A 16749-nucleotide genomic window follows, 5' to 3' on the forward strand; every position below is an offset into this window, starting at 1 on the left:
GGGGAAACCCCTGGTCAGTGAAGGGTGAAAGCCAGTACAAATGCTTCCCTCTTCTATTGCTCAGGTGGGTAATTCTGCAGTGTTTCTATGCATCTGTCAACAAGAATCAGTCAGATGAAGCTCAAATTGCCTACTGCAGCTGATAATATATCCCCTCCCGTCTTGCTTACTCTCTTCACTCCTGTGGTACCACTCCCCAAAGTAAACTTTCTGCAAATAAGCCCAGATCACAGGCTCTGCTTTTTGGGAGACACCCAGGGGCTAGACTGGAAAACAACAGAGACACAATTAGTAAAATGATTGGGTAGATGAATCTTTAGAGAACACCAAGAAAAAGGGAGAGATTAATTTCTGGTAAGAAGCAGAACTATGGTAATATGGTGTAAGCACTGGATTGGCCAAGAGATCAGAGTACTGACACACATTCACTGTCATTCCACGTTCTAAATTCTATTCTATCCACTGTCTTCTTAGAATTCTGCCACTATGATGTCACATTCGGCCTAAGAATTTTCTGGGTGTCAGCCCTTCCTCTGCTCACTACTTCTATGATCAAATAATCAGAGGAAGGGGGAGGCAGGAAAAGAAAAAAGGAGGCATGGGATGTGAGGGAAAGAGAGACAGGATCGTTCTTCACAGCCAGGCATAAGAAAATACAGAGATTCAGTACCAGGTAGCTAGTTTGGGTTAGCAAGTGTTAAAGAACACACGTTCACTTTTCTAGTTTCCTGGGTTTGCTTTTTCCAAATGCCTATTCTACATCGCCTAGAAACATTACCACGTGGAGCTCTCAATCATCCTTAAAAATAGAAGCTCCAGGACCCCTTGAAATATTAGAGAAAATGGGATCTTGCTTAATAGCTCAGTAGAATGAAGTTGCTGAGTTGACATGAACAATGAAAGCCATCAAGAATCTTTTCAATCATCTTGTTAGCATTTCTTCCCTCAGAGGGAAGCTGTCTTTCATGAACACAAAGAACAAAATGCAAAAAAGTTCTCTGGGATTTTTACCTCCAATGGTTTCAGCACCAATTACATACACCCAGCGAACTGTTCCTTTTTTTTGCATTTTCCTTGGCATGGTATGTTTAAAAGTGGCCAGAGTTCCTGTCCATAGAGTTTTCTCATTGTGGTTTCTTGAAAGGATTTAGAAAGCGTACTGATAAGGAATGTCCTCAGCAACCAATGACAGAATATCAGATTTCTTTCAAAAGTCACTAGTAGTTTTAGTATACAGTTCATAAAGTATTAATATTTACTAGAAAATCATATCATAAAATCTGAATGTTACTATGAAACTTTTGCAAATTAAAAAGTTTAGCTTACTCTTCAAGATGTTTTAGAAGTTAGTATTAAACAAAAATGATTTTCTTATCCTCCCCACAAGCACTTGATAGTACTTTTAAAAAATGTGCTGATAAAGCAAGACAGGAGAATTTAGCTACTGACTCTTGTGAACCTTAAACATTTTCATGTAACAAGGAACACCACAGGAATGCTTAAGCTGTATGTTTCTTTTTGTCTACGATGGCAAACTGGCTTGTCGTGGGAAACCTTCAGCTCCTCCATGAGAAATTAAGGATAAGGTCCTTTAGCCATTTGGTGTTAGGAGATTGAGAAAACAGATACAAACTGAGTCATTTCCAAATGGAGTTGGAGCTGTCATTCCAGAGGAAGGCCTTGTACGCCTCTTGCTCCTTGAGCCTTTGGAATGTTTGAACTGGGCAAAATAACCTTTGACCTGGGCCAAACCAACATTGTCTTCTAAACAACTGTTTGTAAAGCTAACAGCAAGGCAGACATCCTGACTTAGAGGACTGAAAAGTAAGTACATTCTTTAGAAGTTGCACCATGAATAGCTAAAGAATAACTTATTAGCACCAAGAGAAATTCCTTCCTTCTAGTCATGTAATTATTTCCTTTCGTTTCTCATAAAACCTCTTGCCTTTACCCCATAATCGAGACATACTTTGGGTTTCTGCCTGAATCTATGCCCCCAGATTGCAATTCTTTTTGATCTCAAAGAAATGCTTGTTTCCTCTTACTTTGGCTTTTGATTCTTAGGGTTAACAGAATATACTAGTTGATGCTATATTCAGAAATGACTTAGGTGTGTTCTAGCTGGGGGGAGATAGTCCAGCTGCGTAGATGCAAATGAAGTTCATTAAATGATGGTAGCAGAGTCATATTCTTTCCTCAAAGAACTTTTGAATACGTTGGGCATGGGCAATCCCCAACATAAGTGTGGCCAATTGAGGTATGTCCTTTTCTTTCCCATTCTCATGCAGGTGTTTCTGATGCCATTAACTATACTGACCCTTGAAGGGAGAGGGGTAAAGTCATAGTTTTAAGGGCAATTTGTGAAAGTACATTCAATGTTACTACACTTTTATATTTAAAAGATGAAAAAGCACCGGCTGCAGGACCAGTGCAAGTAAAGCTCAGCTTTGTTAAACTGTAGAAGTCAAACTCAATTAACTGTAGCTGGTATTCTCAGACAGTGAGGGTTGGTATGTATTTAGTTTACCCACAAGGGGGCAGCATGCTTACAAAAGGCTTGGGAAACACTGCTCCAAGATTCTTGATCGGTCTCTCCCAAACTGTGTATCTCTTAGCATCTCATTTTCCGTTATCACTGCCTAACATGGAAACTGACAGGAAGGTTTCAGGAAGGAGAAAAAGGGAACATCACCTAAATTCCCCCATAACTGCTCTTCAGTCGCTAACGGGGGGAAATCAGAAAGAGAAAGCAAGTGACGGAGAAAGATACAAATGGGGGAAGGAGCTAAGATAGGAGGAAAACGGATGAAGGGATGGGACATGTTCTAATTTCCTCATTCCTACGAATGCTCCCTTCGTGACTGCTCAGAAAGCGCCAGCCTTTGCTCCACGTCTTCATCCTGCCTTGGTTTCTAATTATCATCATTATGAGGACAACTTATGTACAGAAGTGCTTTTAAAAATAACAAAAGCTCTGCATTTTTTTTTTCTTTTTTCATTTTGAAGCATACCTGCCTAGCTCCTCTTTAGCTCCTGGTCTAGTTTCTAAAACCCTAGCTTCACTTCCTTGCTCAGTCCAACCAGTGCGAGTCCAGGTTACAGGAGCCAAGAACTAGACACTAGTTAGGGTACATGACACAGTAAGTACAGTTTTTAGGTATACTAAGTACAGCGTTTTATGGACTGGACTGGGAATTTAACCAACAGGGTTACCATTAGAAAACAATTTAATAACCAGTAAGGGTACAGGAACCCAAATAACCAGTATGCCCTTCCTATATCTTACAGCTGAACACCAGACGGTTGACTACAATAAGCTGCAATGGAAACTGTAACCTCAATTATAAACAAACCAGAGGCCCGATGCACGAACTTCGTGCAAGAGTAGGCCTTCCTTCCCCTGGCTGCCAGCAGGCACCCAGGACCCGGGCTTCCCTCCGGCCCCAGCTTCGTCTGGAAGGATGCCCGGTCTAACTAGCATATAAGCATACTCTTTTATTATTATAGATGAATTATGTTTAACTCCACAGAAACATTAGGAACTCCTAACCATCAAATTCTTGTTCAGCAGGGCCATATAGTCACAAAAATCATGCTCAATTTGCCATATTCTGAGAAGAAAGTATATCATGATATTCTCTTTTCCCTTACTTTCAAGGAACTACAACATTCTTTCCCAGAGGCGATACCATTGTAAGGGCTGATCATCTTAAATTTATTTCCCACTTCCTGGGAAGTACAGACCCATTGCAAAATTTTACTGATAGCTCCTGCCACCCCTTCTGTGTTCTGCTAGAAAGAGAAATAAACAAGGAAAAACTAATAAATGTTAAATCAATTTTATAGGTATATTTTAGGATAAAGCTTGCAAGTTTCATTTAAAATGTAACCAAAAGTTCCTCTCATATTCGGTGATAAGTAAGCTGAATGAGAAGAAAATGAGTTACTGATATATTATGTACTTATTCATTTAAGAAATAGAACCTGGATGAGGCACATAAAGTACACAGTTAGCATTATTGTATATTCCCAGGTAATACTGTAGAACTATATTTTCTGAAAATTCACAAAAAAACCCCAAATAAACCTACACTAGTCTTAATAAATGTACACTTTGAATAGTCTACTGAGCTATAAAAACATAAACAAACTAGAATAGTATACTCCAAAATGAAAAAAAAAAATGTAGGGAGAAATTCCACCAAAGCTTTTGTTATTTTTAAAAGCACTTCTCTACATAACTTGTCCTCATAATGATGATAATTAGAAACCAAATTATATTGCTCAGGTTACAGATATCAGAAGTCAAGATTTTTGGATTGACTGTGTAATATGTTAGTCTTCAGAATTTCAATAAGGTATTTTTAATTTTTATTTAAGTATTCCAGAAATATAAGAAATGAATTTACCTGTGAAGCAACTTAGAGACGACCCTTGGTTTTATTTTCATGAACAGTGAGTGACAGGGATTAAAAGAACTTAAATCAATTAAAATTCTTCTTTTGATGATGGTGGAGTCTGACAAGGGGCAGGAGAAAGGTGCATTCTGTTGGCCTTAGGCTATTCTGATGATTTATTAGAGCAAACAGAACAAGTGTTGAAAATGTGTTATCAATCAGTACATGTTCATTTGGTATGATAAATAGCATAAAATGGGACCAGAGCCTTTTCCTTTCACTTTAAGATTTTAAAATCTATTTTCCAATTTGTACTTATATAAAACTGATGATATAATTTATAAACCCAGGCAACTAATAATGCCTAAAGAATCAACAGACCTGGTAATCTAAAGTAGGTTACTGGCAGTAATAAGATTAAAAGCTGGAAATGTTTGAGCTCAATAAAAATTTATTATTAAATTTCAAAATTATCAATAATTATTTTTATATAACTTAGTAACCTTACTACTGATATGAAATATAGGATAATAAAAAAAATAAAATAGTGCGAAAGCAGCAGTTATTTGAAACCATAAAAAATTTTGTTTTATTTAAAGAGAGACTTTCTTTAGGAAACCTTAAGGATATATACATTTAGGAATATCTGAGTTTCTGAGCAAAGCTCCCACCATGTTTTTATAAATTGTCCAATTATCTAAAATTGGCCCAATATTTTTTCCCTTCAGAAGTAGTCTCAATTCAAGCACAGTCAAATTCTGTAGTTATTTTTAATATGTTTTTGTTGATTTTAGAGACTGGAAGGGAGAGAGAGAAACATCGATCAGTTGTCTCCTGTACACACCACGACCAGGGATTGAACTTGAAACCTGGGTATGTACCCTGACTGGGAATTGAACCAGGGACCTTTTGGTGCATGGGGAGATACTCAACCAACTGAGCCACACTGGCCAGGACAAATTCTGTAATGCTTTACATTATCATATTACTTAGAAGTTGGAATAATACAACTTTATTTTAGGATCTAATACAAGAAAAAGGTGAATTACTGGAAAACCTCTGCTGACATGAGAGACTAGAGAGGCTCAATAAAAAGCTGAGATTTTTAGAAGCCGTCAATAGGATCACTAGCATGGTGCAATAGGAAGGCTCAGCAGAACATGCTGAGAGAGGAATGATGGGAATATAAACCTCCACTGGGGTCTGGGTCGCTTAGGTAAAGGGAAGGAGCAGAGGTTGACTAGGGAAAGAGAGCGGAGGAGAAGCATCTCAGCAAATAGTGGTATTTTCGATATATTTAGCTGTCCTTTCCTAAGATTTTCTCGAGTTCTATGCCTCTGCAATTCCAGTTTTGATTACTGGGGTAAATAATCAATTATATCAAACCACTAGGTTTACTTCTAGGGATTCTAGATAACTTCAAACTCAAATTTATCTCATTGTTTTTTAAGCCGAATTTTTGTAACATTCCATTGTTTTTCTGCACTATCTCTAGCTTTTTTAGACAAAGGAGCTTTTAAGACCATTATTTCCCATGTACCTTAGTAGTTTTCTGGCAGTGTGGAATTTTGAGGGGAGACTTTTTTTATTTGGCTGCTTTCAAAGTACACCACAGACACTGGTTAAATTTCAGTAGCGCCAGTCCTGGAGGGAAGATCTGAATTTGGACTCATGAATGCTGATTTCTAAAGCATTCTGACTGGCAAAATCATGAAGAAAACATTTTGTGGGAAAATAAGTAAATTTCACGTTTACCAATATATGCATTTTTTTAAATTAAAAGAAAAATGATTTAACACCTTTTAAAGGGTTATCCTAATGTAAAATCCCTCTTTAAATTAGAAAAGTAACTTAAAGCATTACATTATTTTGTTTCAAACAGGCAAATATAAACATCATATTTTCCACAGTAACTTTTTTCATGATAAAATATTCAAGTTTCAATATTTTAAAACAAGCTCAAAATGGATTTACCGAAGAGATGCTGTTTAAGAACATTTCAAAAATTCTCATCAAATTAAAATCAAATATTAATAGAGAATTTCATAAAAACTGAAATGTGGAAGCGTCAGTCCTGGCTCAAGAACTGCCACTCTCACTTTTGAATCTTCGCCTTCACCAGTCACACTCGTTGCCACCACTGAGTAAAACGGACTCTGTGGCTTAGCAAAGACCAAACACTCGGAGGAGATGACAAGGAAGGGAGAAGAAGGACGCACACTTAAAAATTATCTTCATGACCCATTTCACCTGTCCTTAAACTCCCCTTCGGGAAACAGCGCGCACTGCACCTGCCCTCCTCGCCTTCCACCAAAGCAGTCCCAGCTTGGTGTCCCTCTCTTACGAAGGTCGAGGCCACGCTGAGGTAAGCCTCATGAGGAGTTTTCTTGGGACGATAAAGAAATCTAGAGAATTCAGGCTCTCACTTTCAGGTGATCCAGCATTGCTTTCCCCACTCCCTATCTCTACAACTGCCTTTCTACCTGTCTTTATGGTATTCCTGAATTTACCCAGGTATGGATTTCTCCTCCCGTCACTTGTAAAGTCATGCTATTAACTCAAAATGACAAAAATATCTACTTATCCTGAAAAATCGCACTACATTTAGAGTTCTCTTAGGTTTATTATATGTAAGAAAATTCTACAAATCCCACCTGATGGTCCAAATATATGGTGTTCCTTTGAAGATGATGCGAAAGAATTTCATTCTAGTAGGCATCAATCAAGAAACAAAGGAATAGAGAAAGAAGGTGCAGAATTCATGAAAAGGTCAATTTTGAAATAAGAAAAAGCAGGTAGTTTACCACAACCTATAATATCACAATACACAATACTTTGATACACATGCTCCCCTGTAAACGGTACAGATGACAAATGAAATTATTATAAAATTATACTTAGTTTTGTAAGAAATTAAGTAGACATGCATACAAGCCGAAATATTAAGCAGAAAAATCCTTCAAATGGCTTTAGCAGACGCAATGGTAGAAGCTTCCCAGGTTAATTCTTTTCTGCAACATAGTACTGCTTCTTTGGATGTTTCTCATATAATTAGAGGCTATTAAACCCTTTGAGAAATGTTTACATGTGTCCATTTTTTAAATCAAGAATGAAATAAATATCTTAAAATTAATCTTTGATATTTAATAAATTGATCAGAACTATAATCAATTTTCAACTTATTACTTTATGGGAAATGACAGGACTTTTCAATATCTGTCTTACCAGATGCGGAAGTTACAGTATTTGGTTAAGTGACAACACTATTTTGAAGTCCGTATGAATTTCACTGCTCACAACCAAAAGTTGGCAGGTAAGAGGGTGGACGGAAGGCTAAGAAGCAATGCACCCTCCTGGTATTTTAGTAGGATGTATAAACAAGTGAGTTCTCAAAGGGTCAATAGGAGATCCTAATGCTGCCCTTGCAATGATGGTATGGGGCTCATGCTCACCACTAATGACACCAATCAAACTGATTAATGAGTGGCTCCAAATAGGTGACAATGGCAGACGACACAGACAACGCTGTTCATAGCTGACCTTCGGGCTGTGGGCCTCAAGCTTTAGCTGCATGAGCTGTGCTAACGTATGCTCCCGGATACTACTCAGTTCCGCTTGCTGCCGTCTCAGCTTTATTAGCAGCAGCGTAAGCTCCTCTGGCTGAAGGAGTACAATTTAAGAATCCAAACAGTGGAAAACAGATTAATTGTTGTCTTAAGTGACAGACATTAAACCAAGATTTCTTGGCAAGTTTCCTCTTATGGCTGACACCAAACATAGTGCCTAGGCACTATGATGATAGGTCCTACATAAATGCATAGATATCTAGAGAAATAGAAGGAACAGTGTTACTTTAAAAGAACAGCAAAAAGACAGTATATTCAGGCAATTTTCTCAGAACTCACGAGAGAAATTTAAATGTTAAGCATCAAAAAGCATAATGCCAAAAAACATTACAAAGATTTGTATATTAGACGTATTAAAAGATTATTAAAACTATCTTAATAAGATGTTTAAAAATGACACCGAAGACTTTTACACCAACAGAATAATACTGGCAAGTCCAACCCTCTATTTACAAAATAGAAGGTAAATAAAAAGAATTAAAATTCACGTAAAACTTGGATGATACCTTTCCATCGTTACACTTAGTACCTGGGATCTGTTCACTGCTTTCTAGTTATATTTTTAAATGCCACTGTTAATACTTTCATAGGATATTTTATGTGACCAAAAAAATCAGTTTAGACTTTTTAAGAAGAAAAAAAAAATTAATACACATAGAAAGTTTTCATTGGTACCGCAACCTCCTTCTACCTTCTGGGGAAAGCAGAGAACCATTCTGGTTTCTGACTGGTTCCTATCATCCCTAAGTGGGAGAAAATTTCAAAGGTAGATAAAATTCCCCACCAGGCCAATCTGGTAAGTTTTCCTTTGTTAGAAATACAGTAAAGTATGAACGTTGGCAGTGCTATAAGCCATAAAATAGTAGTGAGTGTTTCTCTGAGCCTTGTTATGATTAAAAACTGCAGTGGGGCCAGAGGGAGGCTCTCCTCACTTAAGGGCTACAGTGTGCTTTTAAACTTCCAGGCCAAAGAGCATTCCTGAGATCAATCTGTTTTGCCTACAGCACAGCTTTATACCAGCTTTCTTCTGTTGTTCATTTGCTGTTGCTCTTTTTTCCCTCCCATACAATTTTTTTGGGGGGGGGGGGGGGGGAGGGGAGGGGACAGAAATAATTTTAAACGATTATTTAAAATGACATTAAAAACTTGCGCTTTCAGGTGAGAAAAATGCCAGAAGTAAATAAACCAGTTACTACTGGTTTCTCTAGATAAAATTAAGCATATAGATGAGAGAAAAGTCTTTTATAGTAAATAGTCTAAGAATGTGTGTATGACTTGAAAAAGAAATTTCGTAACAAAAAGAATAGCTGCTTTTAAACTGATGCCAACCACATCTTGTGACCTCATGACTGTGGGTAGTCCATGTCTTATGACCAAGCCCTTGAGGTCTGACCAGGGAGAGGGTAGGGTGGAGTTAAGGGAAGTATATACCAGAGTGCTATTTGACAGACATACCAAAAGAAGAAATCTTGAAACTCTGGTTTGTTGTTTATGGAGTTAAAGAGATATTTTCACAAAAGGATGAAATATTCCAATAAGTTTACAAGATATTTGAATTCTGAATCAAAATAAAAAGAGGCACATCTGACTCCCTCAAAAGTAGATGCTAAATAATTTTTATCCTAAATACCCACTAGAGGGAGCAAGGCAGAAGAGAAAATTTTATAGTATGATATTTAGCATTATCTTATGTCTAATGTCTGTCTGTTAGATTTATAATTTAATACTTTAAAATTGCAACATCTAAAAGTTTTTAATTTTAGTCAAGCAATATTTTAACCTTGATTGAACAAACAGCAAGTAATTTAAAACCAGGGAATCATCCTTATACCTAAGTGTGTAAAAGATAAAAGAATGTTTGTAAAATACATGTAAGATGAATTTGTTCTGATTACTGTAGGAAGAGGCTTTTAAATAAGGAACAACTACAGTATATAGGTCTTCGAATCACCATCTCCACAGAAAGTGAAACTACCTACTGATACCAAAGCATAGTTCTCCTGATAAAAGAATGCCATTAAAACAAAATGATGAAAAGTCATCTTTTCTCTTTAACTTGAACAACAGTGTCCTGATAATATAGCTCCTTCTCAACCTGAATATAACACTGACAATAAAATGATAATGGTTAAGTATTTTTATAGTCTCTCTTTCTCTTCATAAATATGCAAATTAGTTTTCATTCTGCTCTAGAGTAGTTAATCTATCTAAAAATCCACAGGAGAAACTTCTTCTTAGGCTTATAATTTGACTACACATGGTTGCTTGCTGAATGGGCTCCACGAAAGACCTATTCCAGCTTCTTTTTTAAGGATGAGGGGATCGACACCCAGTGCAGTAGAGAAACCCACTCAGGTTCTACAATAAAACTTGAAAATATAATCTTATACGGAGGCAGTCAGACACTTTAGGGAGAGCCATCCAGCTAGACTCTGAAATGGCTACATGATTCCAAGTTCTTCCGATGAGCGTTCTCTTCCACAAAAATATCCATGGCTTTTCTTTGGGAGGCACCGGTCTGAAAATTCAAACTTACAAGCTATGTCAGATATGTGCCATCACGTTAGCACATGCATAAAACATGATATGGTAAACAGAGGTATCATACTCACTGTTTTGCCTTGGAGGCTCTGGGGACTGACAGACTGTAAAGTCAGGCCAGCGGGCATTGACCTCCTGTCAGGCACATAGACATGCTGGGAAAATAAAGGCACAATATACATTTCTGTGGTCAATGTCAGCGATGAGAAATCTTACATTTAAATTGTAGAATACCATTTAAAAATGGCTATAGTGCTTATGAAAGAAGATAGATACTGGTGGAGGTGGAAAAGGATATGGGGTGGGGGAAGAAATGGTGATAGAAAAACAAATAAAGTAAATAAATAAAATCATCTTCCTAAAAAAACACACAACAAAACAAAAAAAAAAAACAACCCAAAAGACAGATACTAAAATTTCTTGACTAAAATATGGATGCCAACAGAGTAATTCTTTATCGTCTGGCTCAGTGGTTCTCAAACTTATTGATCTCAGGAGCCCTTTATATCCTTAAAAAGAAAATTTAGTGACAAGAGGGATTACTTGTTTTACAGGTGTTTTTTTTTTTGTTAAAATATATTTTATTGATTTTTTATAGAGAGGAAGGGAGAGTTAGAAATATCGATGAGAAAGAAACATTGATCAGCTGCCTCCTGCACAACTCCTACTGGGGATATGCCGCAACCAAGGTACATGCCCTTGACCGGAATCGAACCTGGGACCTTTCAGTCCGCAGGCCGACGCTCTATCCACTGAGCCAAACCAGTTAGGGCCTGTTTTACAGTTTTGAAAATCTCTTTAATGTCTGGCTATATTTTCATGTTTGCTGCTGTATTCAATCTACTGTGATAATCATTTTTAGTGGAAGTACACAAAGAAAGTCCCACCTACAATATGTACATATATATTGAAAAGGAAAGAGAACTTTAATAGCTTTTTTGGATAACTGTAAGTATCTTTGAAATTACACTAAATCTTGAAAAGTGATATTTTCTTAAAGGTTAGTTGCAAAGTGGTATCTGAAACTATATCAATCAACTTTTCGTACTCTGTTACAGTAACATCCATAAGTCTATTTGCAGTTTAAATGACTCTCCCAACCATTCATGAATTTGTAGTATCAAGCATTGGTCATGTGGAAAATACTGGTTTAGTGAGTTATGCAGATGTTCCCAAGCTGACACATCTCAGCATACAGCACCAGTAATGCACATTTGTTATTACTACCACTGATCTTGAAGCACTGGGAAGCTAGCAAGCTCACAGACGCAGATAAGAGATTTCCAAAATTCTAATTTTTGCTTGCAAGCTCGAATGTTGCCATCAGTGACAGATACTGTCAGGTGCTTTCCATGAAGTGACAGGCTAACATTTCACTTTGAGAAGTGTCTGTCAAATACTAAGTCTGTCATTCGTTCAAATACTAACACTATACTTTGTCTGTCATTCATTCTTTCAAGTAAAAATGGTGTTTCATGAAAAAAAAAAAGCAGATAGTTCAACTTGCAACTCAAATAATCATGCAAGTGTTTTTCTGGGAGACAACCATTAGTCCTCTGGTACGCAATAGAAATGCTTGAAGTATATTTCCCATTTCATCACACAGAATATTAAAATGATAAAATTATCCTTTACTGTTTTATCAAAAGGATTCTTTTTTTGAAATATTTTTATTTATTTTAGAGAGAGAGAAAGGGAGAGGTAGAGAGACAGAGAAAAACATCAATCAGATGCCTCCTGCACGCCCCCTACTGAGGATCAAGCCCAAAACCTGGGCATGTGCCCTGATCGGGAATCTAACCTACAACCTTTTGGAACATGGAACCAACACTCAACCAACTAGGCCACATCGGCCAGGGCTCAAAGGGATTCTTAAGTGAAACTGCTCCTTTATTTATTTTTACTGCAAGTATATGGCTGTGAAGCATACAATGACCTCTAGCGTGGTTTGGAGCCCTTCCCTCGATTTAGGCTAAGGTACCAGTACTTCTACCCACCATTGCTTGTGCACTCTTTGAAAATGGTAACACAATGAAAAATGCCTTGTCATTATCATAAAAATAGTTTTGAACTTACTTACAGGCTGCCTGAAAGAACCAAGGGGACCCTCAGGGAAACCCCACCTCCCAGGGGTCTATGGGCCATACTTCGAGAACCACTGATCACATCAAAGATAAGATCAAAGAAATATTAACCATGGTCTTAGGACTGGTCAGAGTCCCGTGCCGAGGGGGTGGGGGGAATTGGCAATGTTGGAGAAGTTTATTTGGGAGGAGGAGTTAACAGGGAACTGAATAAAGAGCACATATTCATTTAATATTTATTGTTAAAACAGATGATAGGCCTAGCCGGTTTGGTTCAGTGGATAGTGCGTCAGCCTGCAGGCCAAAGGGTTCCTGGTTCAATTCCGGTCAAGGGCACGTACCTCAGTTGTAGGCGCCTTCTGAGTGCAGGAGGCAACCAATCGATGTCTCTCTCTGTCTTCCCCTCTCTCTAAAAATCAATGGAAAAATATCCTCGGGTGAGGATTGAAAAACAAACAAAAAACAGATGATAAATTTTGGCCAAGAATACAAAAAATACTAATAAATGAGAACACTTTTCAGCCACACATTAATAAGTTGTATTTGATCAGATTTCTCTTGAATATTGTTAGTATCTTTATCACATATGATGTGCCTTTGGATGTACAAAGTGACAAACACAAAACTTTGTGACAATGAAGTTCAAAGAGAGGCTCACTTCCTCCCATCAGAAACTTCCTGACTGACCTGTCAATTTCTAGCGAACTCTTATTTACGGAAAAAGCAAGCAGAGGCGTTAGACCAGTGATGGCGAACCTTTTGAGCTCAGCGTGTCAGCATTTTCAAAAACCCTAACTTAACTCTGGTGCCGTGTCACATATAGAAATTTTTTGATATTTGCAACCATAGTAAAATGAAGACTTCTATTTTTGATATTTATATATTTAAATGCCATTTAACAAAGAAAAATCAACCAAAAAAATGAGTTCGCGTGTCACCTCTGACACGCGTGTCATAGGTTCGCCATCACTGCGTTAGACAATGATATAATGGAAAGATTCAGCCTATCACAAGGATAAGAACAAGTGTATCTTAAAATGGTATAAAGCAAGAAATGCTTTATAATTAAAAAGAAAATGACAGGACAGACATCGGCGAACAGGCTGTCTGATTGAAACAACTCTTTAGCATTAAGAGAAGCTGATCGATAAAAGCTCTCTGAAGTCACTTCTAATAATTTGCTAAGCAATGCTTTAACTAACTTAAGATATAAATTAAAACATGATCTCTTAAACTCAATTTTTTAGAAGTACATACCAGTAAGCATTGTTATCCCAATATTAAATTAGTATGTAAGGAGACATGTCAATATGCCATATACTCAGCTGGTGGTTAGGAGATGAGGTTGGCAGGTGTAGAATCTGCGAGTGAAGAGCCAATAGAAATGCATGTGGTACTAACCTACATGGAAAGCTGATGGGATACACTACCAAGCAGGAGAATGCATAATGCATCCGCTCAAGAACTGTTCCTGTGCTCCTGAGAGGTTTGATGCATGAGATTTTGACACTGCATAACATTCTTCCTTCATTTTTAAAACAAAAAAAAAGGAGCAACCTTGCCTGTTCCTCCCTATTTTCTTGTCTCACATTCATTGCAGCTGTTCTGTGAGTTTAAAATTTCTTCAAAAATAAAAATAAACACACAACAAAAATACATAAAAATAAATGAATGAATAAATAAAAGACCAGTGTACTAGAAAAAACCCACACACCACGGCATGCATAAAGTAGCAGCTGACACAAGATTAGCAGACATTTACCTTAGGGTGATGGGCCCTGTGCCTGCGGTCTATCGTCACATCTCCTCTCTGAATTGGTGAGGTCACCTCAGATCTGTAGGTCCGTTGAGGGGAGTATCCCTGATACGCAGCTATTGACCCATGGGAAGGTGACGTGGGAATCGAGTGCATTGTCTGGTCCGAAATATTAACCATGGTCTTAGGACTGGTCAGAGTCCCGTGCCGAGGGAGGGTGCTCTGCTTATTATAGAACTGACGCTGCTGCCACTCGTACAGCTGCCACATCGTGTCGTCTCTCATTGACCTTCGCTTCTCCTCTGCTCCAGGTCCCACTGTTTTGTCATGAGGGGACGGGGTTACACTGCAGAGACTCTCAGGCCTGGTCTTGCTGTTTCGCGGGAGTGTTCTATAACCTTCAGGGTATCGGACCACAACCTGGGCTCGGTGGCTTGGCATATTTCTTGGTAATGTTTGGTAAGAAATTACTCTAAAATAAAAGAATTGAAATGTAAAAATGAAGGGGAGAGTTGCTTTTCAGATTCTGTATTTTTTTCCTTCTGGTAAGTACAATATATCTGAGGACTTGTTTTTTTTTTTTTTTTTTGAAAGATTAAAACATTGAATATTATACAAGGCATACGTTATTAATGAACACATTTTAATCTTTTCATGAAATTTAATTTGATGGGTTCAGGACATTACGTAAACAGCATCTATGTCACTTACATAAAAGACCATTAGTCCTGCACAATGTACAGTTTGGTTTAAAGAAGAATATTTATACTTCTTTTATAACTAATATTCAATATTCAATATCTAATCCCATATTTGTTTCACATCTTATTTGTTTTTGTATAAAAAACAAAATCCTAGAATCTCATTCTCAGACATATCTCCAGACAGTTAAACAGGATTTCTGTATATGGATGGAAGACCGAAGTCTCTGAGTTGTGCCCAAAGAACATGAAGACAGGAAATGAGCAATTAATTGCAGGTCTATGTGGCTATTCTACTGTACCCTTTCCTTCAGAAAGCACAATCATGGAAAAGGCACATCAGTACATTTGTGTTTTAAAGAAATAATTTCCCTTGATTACTTTTCTTTCTTTCTTTCTTTTTTTTTTTTTTAAATATATTTTATTGATTTTTTACAGAGAGGAAGGGAGAGGGATAGAGAGTTAGAAACATCGATCAGCTGCCTCCTGCACACCTCCTACTGGGGATTGTGCTTGCAACCAAGGTACATGCCATTGACCGGGATCGAACCTGGAACCTTTGAGTCAGCAGGCCGACGCTCTATCCACTGAGCCAAACCGGTTATGGCTTGATTACTTTTCTTAACTTGAAAAATAAAAATCATTTAAAGCTAAAGCTAAAAATTTAAAGGCAAAATACTTAAAACACAACATTTCAGACATAAAAATGCGAACAAAATCTGGCCAACTGAAAATTTGGGGGATTTGGTTTTCTTATCTAGAAGATGATTTGATCACCAAGTTATATTACAGCTTGAAAACCCCACATCTTACTCTGTATTCAAAATATGTCCAATTTTTTCAACCTTTTCCCTAAACTAAATTTCCTTCATCATGCTAATTGTTCTTTAGCTTTTCAATGTCTCCACTCATAACGGGCTTGCTGAAAATGGAACAAAACCTCCTAGATGAGAAACACTGCAGCGAGGCCGACCATCTGGTGACGCTGGGGCTGAAGTACCACTGCTCCGATATGACCAGTATAGAAAGCTCCATTCTTTGCTGCTTTCCTTCCATAGATTCCCATTTCCCGTTTGGTCTCCCGCCCTGTTCCCCCGTGAAAAAAAGGCCAGAGTTGGCAACCCATGGCTATCTGCTTAGGAAGCTTGTCAGTCAGGGGAATTTGATGCCACTCAAGGAATTCTGCTCTAGTATTAAGGTAATTTACCTTCATTTACTTGCTCCTTCATAAACTCAAGAAATACTAGAGTGGCCTTGACATGCAAAAAGGCTCTGGATTGGGCACTAAACTACATCACAGAAGCAGACACTGAAAATATAAATGTTATTAACTTTATATCAAGTTTGGAAATATGTGAAAAGATCGTTTACAAGGAAGGGGCGTACATTGTCAATTAAAACACACTAAAAACTGCCTATAAACTAATGTGTAGATTCCAGTTCAGAAAATATAATCACAACAGACACCTGTCAGTGCTCTCAAGTGGTCCTAACCTGTGAGCTGCACCCTCTTGTAGCAATGTGTACTGAACTTGAACCGTAAGCCCATCATATGATCATTAACACAGGCTGTTTTCCTACTCAGCTTGCCTAATTAATGACCACAAAGTTTAAAAGCCTCCTCTGCCATCTTTGGGACCACTT

The 16749-nt window shown here is 37.6% G+C and overlaps 1 protein-coding gene across 16 annotated transcripts in view; it reads right to left on the reverse strand.

Moving 5' to 3' along the window:
* Nucleotides 1-16749, reverse strand: part of PLEKHA5 (pleckstrin homology domain containing A5) — a 218561-nt gene that overhangs the window by 52106 nt on the left and 149706 nt on the right. For 12 of the 16 annotated variants that reach the window (XM_070410612.1, XM_070410610.1, XM_070410613.1 and 9 more), the window contains 4 exons: nucleotides 14411-14876; nucleotides 10636-10719; nucleotides 7938-8057; nucleotides 7052-7105 (listed from right to left, as the gene is read on the reverse strand). In XM_070410612.1, the coding sequence (XP_070266713.1) occupies nucleotides 7052-7105; nucleotides 7938-8057; nucleotides 10636-10719; nucleotides 14411-14876 (724 nt within the window). The remainder of the gene's footprint in view (nucleotides 1-7051; nucleotides 7106-7937; nucleotides 8058-10635; nucleotides 10720-14410; nucleotides 14877-16749) is intronic. The other 4 variants (XM_070410620.1, XM_070410619.1, XM_070410622.1 and 1 more) reach the window with 1 other exon arrangement.

The sequence above is a fragment of the Myotis yumanensis genome, unplaced genomic scaffold (assembly GCF_028538775.1).
Source record: "Myotis yumanensis isolate MYYU_CA2020_CCGP unplaced genomic scaffold, mMyoYum1.0.hap1 SCAF_3, whole genome shotgun sequence".
Classification (NCBI taxonomy): domain Eukaryota; kingdom Metazoa; phylum Chordata; class Mammalia; order Chiroptera; family Vespertilionidae; genus Myotis; species Myotis yumanensis.